At 48.1% G+C, this 18,483-nt stretch overlaps 2 protein-coding genes across 6 annotated transcripts in view; both read left to right on the top strand.

Annotated features, from left to right (window-relative positions):
* The window catches only part of DIAPH2 (diaphanous related formin 2), a 984,664-nt gene that overhangs the window by 351,871 nt on the left and 614,310 nt on the right, over positions 1 to 18,483 (top strand). The window lies entirely within an intron of this gene.
* On the top strand, positions 812 to 8,157 carry LOC138765789 (threonine-rich protein-like; the record flags this gene model as incomplete). The annotated part of the gene is made up of 5 exons (XM_069942847.1): positions 812 to 880; positions 1,109 to 1,131; positions 3,208 to 3,262; positions 7,915 to 8,028; positions 8,149 to 8,157. Coding segments are annotated over 5 exons (270 nt in total), but the record flags the coding sequence as incomplete, so codon positions are not given.

Raw genomic sequence — 18,483 nt, 5'->3', positions numbered from 1 at the left:
CTGCTCCTCCTCCTACTACTCCCCCTGCTCCTACTACTCCTGCTACTCACCCTGCTCCTACTACTCCCCCTGCTCCTACTACTACTTCCACTACTCCCCCTGCTCCTCCTCCTACTACTCCGCCTGCTCCTCCTCCTACTACTACTCCCCCTGCTCCTCCTCCTACTACTACTCCCCTGCTCCTCCTCCTCCTACTACTACTCCCCCTGCTCCTCCTCCTCCTCCTCCTACTACTACTACTACTCCCCCTGCTCCTCCTACTACTACTACTCCCCCTGCTCCTACTACTACAACTCCCCCTGCTCCTACTACTACTTCTACTACTCCCCCTGCTCCTCCTCCTACTACTCCTACTCCCCCTGCTCCTCCTCCTCCTACTACTCCCCCTGCTCCTCCTCCTCCTACTACTACTCTCCCTGCTCCTCCTCCTCCTACTACTACTACTACTACTACTACTACTACTACTACTACTACTACTCCCCCTGCTCCTACTACTACTCCCCCTGGTCCTCCTCCTCCTACTACTACTACTACTACTCCTGCTCCTACTACCTCTACTCCTCCTCCTACTACTACTACTACTCCTGCTCCTCCTACTACTACTCCCCCTGCTCCTACTACTCACCCTGCTCCTACTACTCCTCCTGCTCCTACTACTCCCCCTGCTCCTACTACCACTCCTACTCCACCTGGTCCTCCTCCTCCTACTACTACTCCTGTTCCTACTACTCACACTGCTCCTACTACTACTCCCCCTGCTCCTACTACTACTACTCCTACTACTACTCCTACTACTACTCCTGCTCCTACTACTACTCCCCCTGCTCCTACTACTACTACTCCTACTACTACTCCTACTACTACTCCTGCTCCTACTACTACTCCTGTTCCTACTACTACTACTACTACTCCTACTACTACTCCCCCTGCTCCTACTACTACTCCTGTTCCTACTACTACTACTCCCCCTGCTCCTACTACTACTCCTGTTCCTACTACTACTACTCCCCCTGTTCCTACTACCACTACTACTCCCCCTGCTCCTACTACCACTACTACTCCTACTACTACTACTCCCCCTGCTCCTACTACTGCTCCTGTTCCTACTACTCCCCCTGCTCCTACTACTACTCCTCCCCTTGCTCCTACTACTACTACTCCTGCTCCTCCACCTACTACTACTACTACTCCGCCTGCTCCTCCTACTACTACTACTCCCCCTGCTTCTCCTCCTACTACTACTACTCCTGCTCCTCCTCCTCCTACTACTCCCCCTGCTCCTACTACTACTACTCCTACTACTACTACTACTACCCCCCTGCTCCTCCTACTACTACTCCCCCTGCTCCTCCTCCTCCTACTACTACTCCTGCTCCTCCTACTACTACTCCCCCTGCTCCTACTACTCCTGCTCCTACTACTCACCCTGATCCTACTACTCCCCCTGCTCCTACTACCACTACTACTCCCCCTGGTCCTCCTCCTACTACTACTACTCCTGCTCCTACTACTCACCCTGCTCCTACTACTACTACTCCCCCTGCTCCTACTACTCCTACTACTACTACTCCCCCTGCTCCTACTACTACTACTCCCCCTGCTCCTCCTCCTACTACTACTACTACTCCCCCTGCTCCTACTACTACTACTTTTACTACTCCCCCTGCTCCTCCTCCTACTACTCCTACTCCCCCTGCTCCTCCTCCTACTACTCCCCCTGCTCCTCCTCCTACTACTCCCCCTGCTCCTCCTCCTACTACTACTTCTACTACTACTACTCCCCCTGCTCCTCCTCCTCCTACTACTTCTACTACTACTACTCCCCCTGCTCCTCCTCCTCCTCCTACTACTACTACTACTAATACTACTCCTGCTCCCCCTGCTCCTATTACTACTACCACTACTACTCCCCCTGCTCCTACTACTTCCCCTGCTCCTACTACTACTACTACTCCTGTTCCTCCTACTACTACTACTTCCCCTGCTCCTACTACTACTACTCCTGTTCCTACTACTACTACTACTACTACTACTCCCCCTGCTCCTACTACAACTACTACTACTCCTGTTCCTCCTCCTTCTTCTACTTCCCCTGCTCCTACTACTCCCCCTGCTCCTACTACCACTACTACTCCTGTTCCTTCTACTACTACTACTTCCCCTGCTCCTACTACTACTCCTGTTCCTACTACTACTATTACTACTACTCCCCCTGCTCCTACTACTCCTCCTACTCCTCCTACTACTACTACTCCTGCTCCTCCTCCTACTACTACTACTACTCCCCCTGCTCCTACTACTCCTGCTCCTACTACTTACCCTGCTCCTCCTCCTCCTCCTCCTCCTACTACTACTACTCCTGCTCCTCCTACTACTACTACTCCCCCCTGCTCCTACTACTCCTGCTCCTACTACTCACCCTGCTCCTACTACTCCTCCTCCTACTACTACTCCTGCTCCTCCTCCTCCTCCTACTACTACTCCTGTTCCTCCTACTACTACTACTACTACTCCCCCTGCTCCTACTATTCCTGCTCCTACTACTCCCCCTGCTCCTACTACCACTACTACTCCCCCTGGTCCTCCTCCTCCTCCTCCTACTACTACTACTACTCCCCCTGCTCCTACTACCACTACTACTCCTCCTACTACTACTACTCCTGCTCCTCCTCCTCCTACTACTACTACTCCCCCTGCTCCTACTACTCCCCCTGCTCCTACTACCACTACTACTCCCCCTGCTCCTACTACTCCCCCTGCTCCTACTACCACTACTCCTACTACTCCCCCTGCTCCTACTACTCCCCCTGCTCCTACTACTCCCCCTGCTCCTACTACCACTACCACTCCCCCTGGTCCTCCTCCTCCTACTACTACTACTACTACTACTACTACTCCTGCTCCTACTACCACTACTCCTCCTCCTACTACTACTACTACTACTGCTCCCCCTGCACCTACTACTCACCCTGCTCCTACTACTCCTGCTCCTACTACTCACCCTGCTCCTACTACTACTACTCCTGTTCCTACTACTACTACTACCCCTGCTCCTACTACTCCTGCTCTTACTACTCACCCTGCTCCTACTACTACTACTACTCTTGTTCCTACTACTACTACTCCTGCTCCTCCTCCTACTACTACTCCCCCTGCTCCTACTACTACTACTCCTGTTCCCCCTGCTCCTACTACTACTACTCCTGTTCCTCCTCCTACTACTACTCCTGCTCCTACTACTCCTGCTCCCACTACTCACCCTGCTCCTACTACTCCCCCTGCTCCTACTACTACTACTCCTCCCCCTGCTCCTACTACTCCTGCTCCTACTACTACTACTACTACTCCTGCTCCTCCTCCTCCTACTACTACTCCTGCTCCTCCTACTACTACTACTCCCCCTGCTCCTACTACTCCTGCTCCTACTACTCCCCCTGCTCCTACTACTACTACTACTCCTGTTCCTACTACTACTACTCCTGCTCCTCCTACTACTCCCCCTGCTCCTACTACTCCTGTTCCTCCTCCTCCTACTACTACTACTCCTGCTCCTCCTCCTACTACTACTCCCCCTGCTCCTAATACTCCTGCTCCCACTACTCACCCTGCTCCTACTACTCCCCCTGCTCCTACTACTACTACTCCTGCTCCTCCTCCTACTACTACTCCCCCTGCTCCTACTCCCCCTGCTCCTACTACTCCTGCTCCTCCTCCTCCTACTACTACTCCTGCTCCTCCTCCTACTACTACTCCCCCTGCTACTACTACTCCTGCTCCTACTACTCCCCCTGCTCCTACTACTCCCCCTTCTCCTACTACTACAATTGGGGGACGAGTCATTGGATAACCTACCATCCTCCGCGATGGTCTCCTCGTGACAGTCAGGACTCTGCGTATAAATGTCGCCTCATAGACTGAAAGCCGAAAATGGGAAAAAAAGCTAATTTACAAAATCCAGCTAAAAGATCTTTAGTTATGGGCTGTTAATCAGGAAGCACATCGGAGAAAACAACACCTCGCTCTGCGGGCTCCGCGCTCCGCGCTCTGTGCTGCCGAGGATGAAATGAAGACGGTAATTACATATTCTGTTAAATGAAACATCTATCCCATAACTGCGGGGCCAAACACTGATCCATTGTATCCGCTCAGCGACTGATCACTGCGGGGGAGGGGGCGGCGGCCTACCCAGACTAGGCCTCAATCCACACACAGAGCCGGAGCCCAGGGCCATAGGAGACTGTATATAGTGGGTGATATAGGAGAACCTGCTGTATATAGTGAGTGATATAGGAGATCCTGCTGTATATACTGGGGGATATAGGAGAACCTGCTGTATATAGTGGGTGATATAGGAGATCCTGCTGTATATACTGGGTGATATAGGAGAACCTGCTGTATATACTGGGGGATATAGGAGAACCTGCTGTATATAGTGAGTGATATAGGAGATCCTGCTGTATATACTGGGTGATATAGGAGAACCTGCTGTATATACTGGGGGATATAGGAGATCCTGCTGTATATAGTGGGGTATATAGGAGAACCTGCTGTATATAGTGAGTGATATAGGAGATCCTGCTGTATATACTGGGTGATATAGGAGAACCTGCTGTATATACTGGGGGATATAGGAGAACCTGCTGTATATAGTGGGTGATATAGGAGAACCTGCTGTATATAGTGAGTGATATAGGAGATCCTGCTGTATATAGTGGGTGATATAGGAGAACCTGCTGTATATACTGGGGGATATAGGAGAACCTGCTGTATATACTGGGGGATATAGGAGAACCTGCTGTATATACTGGGGGATATAGGAGAACCTGCTGTATATAGTGAGTGATATAGGAGAACCTGCTGTATATACTGGGGAATATAGGAGAACCTGCTGTATATACTGGGTGATATAGGAGAACCTGCTGTATATACTGGGGGATATAGGAGAACCTGCTGTATATAGTGGGTGATATAGGAGAACCTGCTGTATATAGTGAGTGATATAGGAGATCCTGCTGTATATACTGGGTGATATAGGAGAACCTGCTGTATATACTGGGGGATATAGGAGAACCTGCTGTATATACTGGGGGATATAGGAGAACCTGCTGTATATAGTGAGTGATATAGGAGATCCTGCTGTATATAGTGGGGGATATAGAAGATCCTGCTGTATATAGTGGGGGATATAGGAGAACCTGCTGTATATACTGGGGGATATAGGAGAACCTGCTGTATATACTCGGGGATATAGGAGAACCTGCTGTATATACTGGGGGATATAGGAGAACCTGCTGTATATACTCGGGGATATAGGAGATCCTGCTGTATACAGTAGATATACAGCATATATACTGCTGTATATAGGAGATATATAGTGGGTTATATAGGAGAACCTGCTGTATATAGTGGGGGATATAGGAGAACCTGCTGTATATAGTGGGTGATATCGGAGAACCTGCTGTATATAGTAGGGGATATAGGAGAACCTGCTGTATATAGTGGGGGATATAGGAGAACCTGCTGTATATAGTGGGGGATATAGGAGAACCTGCTGTATATAGTAGGGGATATAGGAGAACCTGCTGTATATAGTGGGGGATATAGGAGAACCTGCTGTATATAGGTGGGGATATAGGAGAACCTGCTGTATATATTGGATGATATAGGAGAACCTGCTGTATATATTGGATGATATAGGAGAACCTGCTGTATATAGTGAGTGATATAGGAGATCCTGCTGTATATACTGGGTGATATAGGAGAACCTGCTGTATATAGTGGGTGATATAGGAGAACCTGCTGTATATAGTGGGTTATATAGGAAAACCTGCTGTATATAGTGTGTGAGCTAGGAGAACCTGCTGTATATAGTGGGTGATATAGGAAAACCTGCTGTATATAGTGGGGGATATAGGAGAACCTGCGGTATATAGTGGGTGATATAGAAGAACCTGCTGTTTATAGTGTGTGATATAGGAGATCCTGCTGTATGTAGTGGGGGATATAGGAGAACCTGCTGTATATAGTGGGTGATATAGGAAAACCTGCTGTATATAGTGGGGGATATAGGAGAACCTGCGGTATATAGTGGGTGATATAGAAGAACCTGCTGTATATAGTGTGTGATATAGGAGATCCTGCTGTATATAGTGGGGGATATAGGAGAACCTGCGGTATATAGTGGGTGATATAGAAGAACCTGCTGTTTATAGTGTGTGATATAGGAGATCCTGCTGTATGTAGTGGGGGATATAGGAGAACCTATCCCACCTGAAGAGAGAGGGAAGGCTCCTGTGCTTAATGGGAGAGATCAGAGCAGCCGCAGACGAGTATACAGATAATATCATATATAGGAGCAGGGTCCCAGCAGCACAGAGGATGTCAGTAGGGGAGGGTGCTGATCATATAGGAGAGGACACAGCAGCACAGAGGGTGTCAGGAGAGGAGGGGGTGATCTTATAGGAGAGATCACAGCAGCACAGAGGATGTCAGGAGAGGAGGGTGCTGATCTTATAGGAGAGGACACAGCAGCACAGAGGATGTCAGGAGAGGAGGGGGGTGATCTTATAGGGGAGGTCCCAGCAGCACAGAGGATGTCAGGAGAGGAGGGGGCTGATCCTATAGGAGAGGTCCCAGCAGCACAGAGGATGTCAGGAGAGGAGGGGGCTGATCTATAGGAGATGTCACAGCAGCAGAGAGGATGTCAGGAGAGGAGTGGACTGATCCTATAGGAGAGGACACAGCAGCACAGAGGGTGTCAGGAGAGGAGGGGGCTGATCCTATAGGAGAGGACACAGCAGCACAGAGGATGTCAGGAGAGGAGGGGGCTGATCTTATAGGAGAGGACACAGCAGCACAGAGGATGTCAGGAGAGGAGGGGGCTGATCTTATAGGAGAGGACACAGCAGCACAGAGCATGTCAGGAGAGGAGGGGGCTGATCTTATAGGAGAGGACACAGCAGCACAGAGGATGTCAGGAGAGGAGGGGGCTGATCTTATAGGAGAGGACACAGCAGCACAGAGGATGTCAGGAGAGGAGGGGGCTGATCTTATAGGAGAAGACACAGCAGCACAGAGGATGTCAGGAGAGGAGGGGGCTGATCTTATAGAGGAGGTCACAGCAGCACAGAGGGTGTCAGGAGAGGAGGGGGCTGATCTTATAGGAGAGGACACAGCAGCACAGAGGATGTCAGGAGAGGAGGGGGCTGATCTTATAGAGGAGGTCCCAGCAGCACAGAGGATGTCAGGAGAGGAGGGGGCTGATCTTATAGGAGAGGTCACAGCAGCACAGAGGATGTCAGGAGAGGAGTGTGCTGATCCTATAGGAGAGGTCACAGCAGCACAGAGGATGTCAGGAGAGGAGTGTGCTGATCCTATAGGAGAGGACACAGCAGCACAGAGGGTGTCAGGAGAGGAGGGGGCTGATCTTATAGGAGAGGTCACAGCAGTACAGAGAATGTCAGGAGAGGAGTACACCCCAGCAGTCTGTGAGGTATTATGCACGTGTTCCATGGAATAATGACCCCCTAGTACAGAATGTCCTATATAAATGCATGAAGCAGCAGATGCACAGATGTTATTTGGGGGGGGGGCTGTTTTGCTGTTTTTTCGCCTGTTTCCGCCGGCCTCATACAATAGGCAGATTGCGGCTGTTTTGCTCGCCCTCTGGTTATAGCCCGTTGGTATGAGTGTTGGTGCGGCGTTGTTCTTTTCTCTGGTTGCGATGTAAGTGCTTTATGTCATTAATTAGCGTCTTGTCACTGAGCACTTTCTCCTTTGTTGCAGGTGACAGATGTTCGGACGTGCGCTGTTGCGTGCTGTGAGCGTCGCTCCTGAGCGCACCTAATATATGTTAAGTGGCCTGAAATTATTTAATGCAATATTAAAATCGTCCTTATACCTGTTTGCTGGCAGCGGCTCGCTGGCCGTTCTCCTCACATCCATTACGTCCCCAGCTTCTCCCATAAATCAGCCGCCATTCGTCACCGGAGCCGCCAGACTCTTTTTGTTGCAAGGAAATGTGGGCGGGTGAGCGGTGATGTCATCAGACTAATAAATACATGTGACGCCCCAATGAGGGAGAAAACAAACAACGGACGGCGTCATCACAAAATAACTTACTATCAATAACGCCTTCATGTTACACAGATTTTATAACAAAATTTTGGGGACATTTTTTCTTGTTTTCCATTTTCTCTCTATATTATATAATAATCCTGAGATCTTGCAGTTCTCATTCTCACCCCTGGGGGTGATACTAAGCTGAGACTTCCTGTTGTGTCTGGGGTGATAAGAGGAGGCTGCAGTAAAGTGATCTGTACAGCATTGCAGCGTCATGTGACACCAGTAGAGAGGAGACAATAGCGGCTCCCTGTGGAATGACCTCTTCACAGGTCACAGAGCGCGCTCAGTAATGTCTCACATTCATCTTAAGGGGACAGAGTCTGTCTAGTGTTGTCTATGTCCATATGTTGTGCCGTAAAGCATGTCACTAAATGCTGTTAAGAACAGCCCAGGCAAGATGGCCGTCCCCATAACAATGTACAAAAAGTGAAATAGAAACAGATTAGAATAAAAAAAACAAGTTTTGTGTCTGACTAATAAGTAAGAGAAAATTAGGTGAATAACCCCTTCAAAGGGAGCGTCCTCCACAGAACTAGTGCTAATAAAGGTTTGGGGCATTCCAGGTGATAAATCTCTGAGCACCGCGACCGATCCCGAGAATCATGGATGCCCTCCCAACCCCGCCCCCTTTATATGCTGCTTTTGTGAACTACAGAGCACTTGCTGGTGAGTGCCGCTCCTTTGAAGAGTTACCTGATCATGGATGCCAATTGTTAGGGAAGGTCTGACTGAAGCGGCTGTCTGATTCAGAGCCATAGGCGGCTAAATAAAGATCGCCCCCTAGTGGTGATCCGCGGCATTTGCTGTGGATTTGTAGTGACGATTTGTCTGCAGACTTTGATTGAATTGTTGCATAAAGTTTCCAGCAGCAGCGCGGACCTGCTCCATTACCATCCTCGGCCGCCATATTGGATTTACCCCCACGCCCTAACAACACCCCCTCCGAGCAGAAAGATTTAAAAAGGCGTAAACTGCTCAAGGATAGCGCAAGCAGCTTGATAAATGCTGCGCAAATGTTACAGTAGCACAGGGCGCCCAAAAAGACCAAAATAATGGCGCAAAGTGAAGCATAAATGTTCCTCGAGGTCGGATATTAAAAGGGGTTTTTTATTATTGTTTTTACAATTTATGAAAAGAAAATCTCGAATGATTGGTTTCAGTCCCTCGCTCGCGGTTACATGGCGGCTGCCGCGGGGTCTGGTGGGGAACTATAAAGGCCTGGTATATAGACGATGGATCTGAGATCCGACACAAAGGAGGCGAGTGACACCGACCAACCTCGCAGCCTCGGCACTCACCCTACAAGTGCTATCTTCTGCCTCCAGCAATCACCTTGGGAAATGTCAGCTATTGTAGCACCTAGCTGAAGGACGGCCGAGCTGTAATGACGGCCGCTCCATGTATTTAACTCTCATTGAAGGTCAGCACTTCTATTAGGGGATTTTAGTCAGTAAAATGTTGACAGAAATGAGCTGTGCGCATGAACTGCAGCTGACAATAATGTCAGGATTTATGAGCCGTCCTGTGTGATAAGGCCAGGCTCCCGCAGAATGGACAGGAAAGTAATAGCTGTATACTGTGGATACTGCAGCCCATTTATAATCTGCCCCCAGACCTGAAGATACAATGTTACACCCATGTATTGTCTGTAACATAGGGTACTATCTGTACCTACATAATCTACAGGAGAGACAGGGAGGCAGTACTATCTGTACCTCCATCATTTACAGGGAGAGACAGGGAGGCAGTACTATCTGTACCTACATAATCCACAGGAGAGACAGGGAGGCAGTACTATCTGTACCTACATCATCTACAGGGAGAGACAGGGAGGCAGTACTATCTGTACCTACATCATCTACAGGGAGAGACAGGGAGGCAGTACTATCTGTACATACACCATTTATAGGAAGAGACAGGGAAGCTGTACTACCTGTTCCTAAATCCTTTACAGAAGGAGACAGGGAGGCAGTACTATGAGTACCTACATCCTTTACAGGGGAGACAGGGAGGCAGTACTATCTGTACCTACATCATTTACAGACAGACAGACAGAAAGGCAGTACTATCTGTACCTACATCATTTACAGACAGAAAGGCAGTACTATCTGTACCTACATCATTTACAGACAGAGACAGGGAGGCAGTACTATCTGTACCAACATCATCTACAGGATAAGACAGGGAGGCAGTACTATCTGTACCTACATCATTTACAGACAGACAGGGAGGCAGTACTATCTGTACCTACATCATTTACAGACAGAGACAGGAAGGCAGTACTATCTGTACCTACATCATCTACAGGGAGAGACAGGGAGGCAGTACTATCTGTACCTACATCATTTACAGACAGAGACAGGGAGGCAGTACTATCTGTACCTACATCATCTACAGGGAGAGACAGGGAGGCAGTACTATCTGTACCTACATCATTTATAGACAGAGACAGGGAGGCAGTACTATCTGTACCTACATCATCTACAGGGAGAGACAGGGAGGCAGTACTATCTGTACCTACATCATTTACAGACAGAGACAGGAAGGCAGTACTATCTGTACCTACATCATCTACAGGGAGAGACAGGGAGGCAGTACTATCTGTACCTACATCATTTACAGACAGACACAGGAAGGCAGTACTATCTGTACCTACATCATTTACAGGGAGAGACAGGGAGGCAGTACTATCTGTACCTACATCATCTACAGGGAGAGACAGGGAGGCAGTACTATCTGTACCTACATCATTTACAGACAGAGACAGGAAGGCAGTACTATCTGTACCTACATCATCTACAGGGAGAGACAGGGAGGCAGTACTATCTGTACCTACATCATTTACAGACAGAGACAGGAAGGCAGTACTATCTGTACCTACATCATCTACAGGGAGAGACAGGGAGGCAGTACTATCTGTACCTACATCATCTACAGGGAGAGACAGGGAGGCAGTACTATCTCTATCTAGATCATATACAGACGAAGACAGGGAGGCAATAGTATCTGTACATACATGACCTACAGGAGAGACAGGGAGGCAGTACTATCTGTACTATCTGTACCTACAGGGGGATCAGGAGGATTTCCCTCTTCTATTCTGCTTGGTCTATGGGCTGAATCTGAAGCGACCCTTCCTCCCTGGCGGCTGCTCCTCTAATCGGCGGTCACAGCACGTCCCCTATAGATGCTGTCAGTGTTTAATTCACTAATAATGCACAAGCCAACAAGACAGAAATGGCTGCACATCGCACCCATGGCCGACACCAAAGCTTATTCAGCTACATTTAAAACCAACATCAGAAGTTAGTATATAATTTGGCCAAACCATATTGCCTCATGTACCACGTGCAGGTCTTCTGATACACATGAGTCCCTAACCAAACATCATCACTGTGCCGGTCAGCGACCACAATCCCCGCAAAATGTGCGCAAGCAGAGAAGGGGGGCCACGGAATGGCCCTGCAACCCCATCGTCACAGGACCAGACCCTAAAGGGCCCCCCCGAACCCCGCAGGTGCCACCGGCGGAAAAAGTGGACGCCAAGCAACACAAGTGTGAACAAGCTCTTACCTCTCTCCATTCCTCTGCAGGTAGAATGGGAGAATACTAGGAGATCCTCCCCTTATGTACACAGGTGCTTCCCGCTAATGTGGATCACATGGGTCTTACACAGCACAGGTGCTAGCTACTCTTCTCTCCATTTCATAATTCATTAATAATAATATCGCTGGGATCTGCGCAGATTATGGATCAGTGAGAAGTGAGCGGCGCTGCGGCTGCTGTTATCACCGGAGTTTATTACCGCTTATACCGCCGCACACTGAACTATTAGACACCGTCTTTTATAGAATATTGTCGCCTTTTGTGGAGTCACTATTTGCTGCTATCACTGTGATGGAGCCAGTCATTTAGTGGTGTATGAGAGAGGAATAATACAGCCTGACTCCTGTAATAATACAGCCCGACCCCTGTAATAATACAGCCCGACCCCTGTAATAATACAGCCCGGCCCCTGTTATAATACAGCCCGACCCCTGTAATAATACTGCCCGACCCCTGTAATAATACAGCCCGGCTCCTGTAATAATACAGCCCGTCCCCTGTAATAATACTGCCCGACCCCTGTTGTAATACAGCCCGACCCCTGTAATAATACAGCCCGGCTCCTGTAATAATACAGCCCAACCCCTATAATAATAGAGCCTGTCCCCTGTAATAATACTGCCCGACCCCTGTAATAATACTGCCCGACCCCTGTTATAATAGAGCCTGTCCCCTGTAATAATACAGCCCGACCCCTGTAATAATACAGCCCGACCCCTGTAATAATACAGCCCGACCCCTGTTATAATACAGCCTGACCCCTGTAATAATACAGCCCGGCTCCTGTAATAATACAGCCCAAACCCTGTAATAATAGAGCCCGTCCCCTGTAATAATACTGCCCGATCCCTGTTGTAATACAGCCCGACCCCTGTAATAATACAGCCCGGCTCCTGTAATAATACAGCCCGACCCCTATAATAATAGAGCCCGTCCCCTGTAATAATACTGCCCGACCCCTGTTATAATAGAGCCCGTCCCCTGTAATAATACAGCCCGACCCCTGTAATAATAGAGCCCGTCCCCTGTAATAATACTGCCCGACCCCTGTAATAATACTGCCTGACCTTTGTAATAATATTGCCCGACCCCTGTTATAATACGGCCCGACCCCTGTAATAATACTGCCCGACCCCTGTTATAATACAGCCTGACCCCTGTAATAATACCCCCCATGTAACAGTGGAAGGGACACAGAGGAGGGGCAGGAGGGGACACAGTAGAGGGGCAGAAGGGGACACTGTAGAGTGGCAGGAGGGGGCACAGCAGAGAGGCAAGAGGAGACACAGCAGAGGGGCAGGAGAAGACACAGCAGAGGGGCAGCCAGGCACAGTGAAGGGGCCGGAGGGGGCACAGCAAAGGGGCAGGAGGGGACACAGCAGAGGGGCAGGAGGGGGAACTGCAAGGGGGCAGGAGGAGGGGACACAGCAGAGAGGCAGGAGGGGACACAGCGAAAGGGTAGCAAGGCACAGTGGAGGGGCAGGATGGGGCACAGCAGAGGGGCAGGAGGGGACACAGCAGAGGGGCAGGAGGGGACACAGCGGAGGGGCAGCCAGGCACAGTGCAGTGGCAGGAGGGGACACAGCGGAGGGGCAGGAGGGGGCACATCAGAGGGGCAGGAGGGGACACAGCGAAAGGGCAGCCAGGCACAGTGGAGGGGCAGGAGGGGGCACAGCAGAGGGGCAGGAGGGGACACAGCAGAGGGGCAGGAGGGGACACAGCAGAGGGGCAGGAGGGGACACAGCAGAGGGGCAGCCAGACACAGTGAAGGGGCAGGAGGGAGCACAGCAGAGGGGCAAGAGGGGACACAGCAGAGGGGCAGGAGGGGGCACAGCAGAGGGGCAGGAGAGGACACAGCAAAAGGGTAGCCAGGCACAGTGGAGGGGCAGGATGGGGCACAGCAGAGGGGCAGGAGTGGGCACATCAGAGGGGCAGGAGGGGACACAGCGGAGGGGCAGCCAGGCACAGTGAAGTGGCAGGAGGGGACACAGCGGAGGGGCAGGAGGGGGCACATCAGAGGGGCAGGAGGGGACACAGCGAAAGGGCAGCCAGGCACAGTGGAGGGGCAGGAGGGGGCACAGCAGAGGGGCAGGAGGGGACACAGCAGAGGGGCAGGAGGGGACACAGCAGAGGGGCAGGAGGGGACACAGCAGAGGGGCAGCCAGACACAGTGAAGGGGCAGGAGGGAGCACAGCAGAGGGGCAAGAGGGGACACAGCAGAGGGGCAGGAGGGGGCACAGCAAAGGGGCAGGAGGGGGCACAGCAGAGGGGCAGGAGGGGACACAGCGGAGGGGCAGCCAGGCACAGTGAAGGGGCAGGAGGGGACACAGCAGAGGGGCAGGAGGGGGAACAGCAGAGGGGCACTAGAGGACACAGCAAAGGGGCAGGAGGGGGCACAGCAGAGGGGCAGGAGTAGACACAGCAAAGGGGCAGGAGGGGGCACAGCAGAGGGGCAGGAGAGGACACAGCAAAGGGGCAGGAGGGGGCACAGCAGAACATTTCATTTATAATCCCCCTGTCAGTATTTGTGAGCTGTGAATTTCCTGGCTTAGTCCATGAGCTGATTTCAGGTGGTGATGCCCCCCCCCCCCCGGGCCCCTGAGCTTCTGTACAGGTCAGACATGGAGGACGTCTGACCGGGATCTGAGGAGAGCAGGTCAGGCCCTCTGGTGTCCTGGATCCACCCCCCCATGTGATAGCGGCTGGGAGCGGGTGATGGAGTGTGATCTGCGCATTAATAAGCTGCTCCCGGTCATCCCTCCCCCGGACGCCGACACTTCACACAATCCCAGGCTAATTGCAGCTGAAGCCGAAACACATTTCTTCTCTCCAATTTTGCCTCTAGATCTTGATTAGACGGGTCAGGCCGGGGTCAGGCAGGTACGTCGGCCCTCGTCCAGGCGGCCGCGCTCCGCATGAACAAGCTCTGATTAAAGCAGCAGATTTGTATAAACTAATGAGGGAAAGAGCCACCAATGGGCGACCGGACGGAATACCGCCACACCGCGTAGTGATGCCGGGACCAGCAGCTGCCATACCGCCAGCGACTCAAAGTCATCTCCTGACCAATAGCGATCAGCAGGGGAGCAAGGGCCCTATTCCACAGGACGATTTTCGTTTGCATAATCGTTAACGATAAATGATTCAAATGACCTCTATTGCAAAAGACCTGAAATCGTTCACCCATTTACACGATAATCGTTACTTATGATCGTTCTTGCGGTCATCTTGTCGTCGCTGTTGCGTTCGTTAGTACTGTGAACGACCGAATGACGTCTTATTCAATGTGAACGATTTCCGAACGATCAATGATAAAAATAGGTCCAGGTCTTATTAAACGATCGATTTCTCGTTGGGTCGTTAATCATTCATTGCTATTCAACCGAACGATTATCGCTTAGATTCGAACGACTTAACGATAACCTGAACAATAATCGCCCCCTGGAATAGGGCCCCAAGTCATTCACTGCTGCAACTAAATGTTATTGCATCAGCAAAGGATCCAGCGACATCAATCACACCGATCCCCTGAACTGCTGAATATATCCATTATTATCATCTCCCCGTATACCCTGACATCTCCCCGTATACCCTGACATCTCCCCGCATACCCTGACATCTCCCCGCATACCCTGACATCTCCCCGCATACCCTGACATCTCCCCGTATACCCTGACATCTCCCCCTATACCCTGACATCTCCCCCTATACCCTGACATCTCCCCGTATACCCTGACATCTCCCCCTATACCCTGACATCTCCCCGTATACCCTGACAACAGATACAGCAGAAAGATGGACAGGAGATGGCGCAGCTACAGAGAGAAAGCAGAAGTATATACTGTACTGAATGACGGAATACTGTTATACAGCAACATATCTGTATATAGGGGGCAGTATTATAGTAGTTATATTCCTGTATATAGGAGCAGTATTATAGTAGTATATACCTGTATATAGGAGCAGTATTATAGTAGTTATATCCCTGTGTATAGGAGCAGTATTATAGTAGTATATTCCTGTATATAGGAGCAGTATTATAGTAGTATATTCCTGTATATAGGAGCCGTATTATAGTAGTTATATTCCTGTATATAGGAGCAGTATTATAGTAGTATATTCCTGTATATAGGAGCAGTATTATAGTAGTTATATCCCTGTATATAGGGAGCAGTATTATAGTAGTTATATTCCTGTATATAGGAGCAGTATTATAGTAGTTATATTCCTGTATATAGGAGCAGTATTATAGTAGTATATTCCTGTATATAGGAGCCGTATTATAGTAGTTATATTCCTGTATATAGGAGCAGTATTATAGTAGTTATATTCCTGTATATAGGAGCAGTATTATAGTAGTTATATCCCTGTATATAGGAGCAGTATTATAGTAGTATATTCCTGTATATAGGGAGCAGTATTATAGTAGTTATTTTCCTGTATATAGGAGCAGTATTATAGTAGTATATTCCTGTATATAGGAGCAGTATTATAGTAGTTATATTCCTGTATATAGGAGCAGTATTATAGTAGTATATCCCTGTAGATAGGAGCAGTATTATAGTAGTATATTCCTGTATATAGGAGCAGTATTATAGTAGTTATATTCCTGTATATAGGGAGCAGTATTATAGTAGTATATTCCTGTATATAGGAGCAGTATTATAGTAGTATATTCCTGTATATAGGAGCAGTATTATAGTAGTTATATTCCTGTATATAGGGAGCAGTATTATAGTAGTATATTCCTGTATATAGGAGCAGTATTATAGTAGTATATTCCTGTATATAGGAGCAGTATTATAGTAGTTATATCCCTGTATATAGGAGCAGTATTATAGTAGTATATACCTGTATATAGGAGCAGTATTATAGTAGTATATTCCTGTATATAGGAGCAGTATTATAGTAGTATATTCCTGTATGTAGGAGCAGTATTATAGTAGTTATATCCCTGTATATAGGGGCAGTATTATAGTAGTTATATCCCTGTATATAGGGGGCAGTATTGTAGTAATTATATCCCTGTATATAGGAGCAGTATTATAGTAGTTATATTCCTGTATATAGGAGCAGTATTATAGTAGTTATATCCCTGTATATAGGAGCAGTATTATAGTAGTATATTCCTGTATATAGGAGCAGTATTATAGTAGTATATACCTGTATATAGGAGCAGTATTATAGTAGTATATATCTGTATATAGGAGCAGTATTATAGTAGTTATATTCTTGTATATAGGGAGCAGTATTATAGTAGTTATGAACTGGAGAGAGTGGAACCGCTGCACATCCCATCTATGGCTGATACTAATGCCGCTAGGCCTATATTAAAAATCAACACCAGAGTGTCTGTATATGAATTGATCAAGCCATATTGCCCCGTGTACCACCGCGCAGGTCCTCTGGTCCACACGGGTCCCTATGCTAACTCCACACCGTGTCGGTCAGCGACCGCCAACTCCGCCAGAAGAGGCGTGATTAGTCACGTGAAACGGCTGTAGCCACTGAACGCCCCTGCTTCCACTTCCCCTCCCCACTCTTGTCTATCAAGACGAAATAAATGGACTTATACCGCAGCGGTTTTTGGTGAGTGCAAGCTTCTTTGTCTCCCTTGTTGGATTACATATACACTTTGCTAAAGCTTTGCACCCCTATGCTGCACACCGTTAGCCCACTATCCTCACCGTACATGTCCTAGCTCATGGGTACACATGACATGACATTGGACTTTGGTGCTAACTCAGATCTTCTTCCAGAGTTGGATTATAGTAGTTATATTCCTGTATATAGGAGCAGTATTATAGTAGTATATTCCTGTATATAGGAGCAGTATTATAGTAGTATATCCCTGTATATAGGAGCAGTATTATAGTAGTTATATCCCTGTATATAGGGGCAGTATTATAGTAGTTATATCCCTGTATATAGGAGCAGTATTATAGTAGTTATATCCCTGTATATAGGAGCAGTATTATAGTAGTTATATCCCTGTATATAGGAGCAGTATTATAGTAGTATATCCCTGTATATAGGAGCAGTATTATAGTAGTATATTCCTGTATATAGGAGCAGTATTATAGTAGTATATTCCTGTATATAGGAGCAGTATTATAGTAGTTATATTCCTGTATATAGGAGCAGTATTATAGTAGTTATATCCCTGTATATAGGAGCAGTATTATAGTAGTTATATCCCTGTATATAGGAGCAGTATTATAGTAGTTATATTCCTGTGTATAGGAGCAGTATTATAGTAGTATATCCCTGTATATAGGAGCAGTATTATAGTAGTATATTCCTGTATATAGGAGCAGTATTATAGTAGTTATATCCCTGTATATAGGAGCAGTATTATAGTAGTTATATCCCTGTATATAGGGGCAGTATTATAGTAGTATATTCCTGTATATAGGAGCAGTATTATAGAAGTTATATCCATGTATATAGGGGCAGTATTATAGTAGTATATTCCTGTATATAGGAGCAGTATTATAGTAGTTATATTCCTGTATATAGGGGGCAGTATTATAGTAGTTATATCCCTGTATATAGGAGCAGTATTATAGTAGTATATTCCTGTATATAGGAGCAGTATTATAGTAGTTATATTCCTGTATATAGGGGGCAGTATTATAGTAGTTATATCCCTGTATATAGCAGCTGTATTATAGTAGTATATTCCTGTATATAGGGGCAGTATTATAATAGTTATATCCCTGTATATAGGAGCAGTATTATAGTAGTTATATC

Source organism: Dendropsophus ebraccatus, chromosome 10, assembly GCF_027789765.1.
Source record: "Dendropsophus ebraccatus isolate aDenEbr1 chromosome 10, aDenEbr1.pat, whole genome shotgun sequence".
In the NCBI taxonomy this organism is placed as follows: domain Eukaryota; kingdom Metazoa; phylum Chordata; class Amphibia; order Anura; family Hylidae; genus Dendropsophus; species Dendropsophus ebraccatus.
This window is presented reverse-complemented; position numbering and strand designations above follow the sequence as displayed.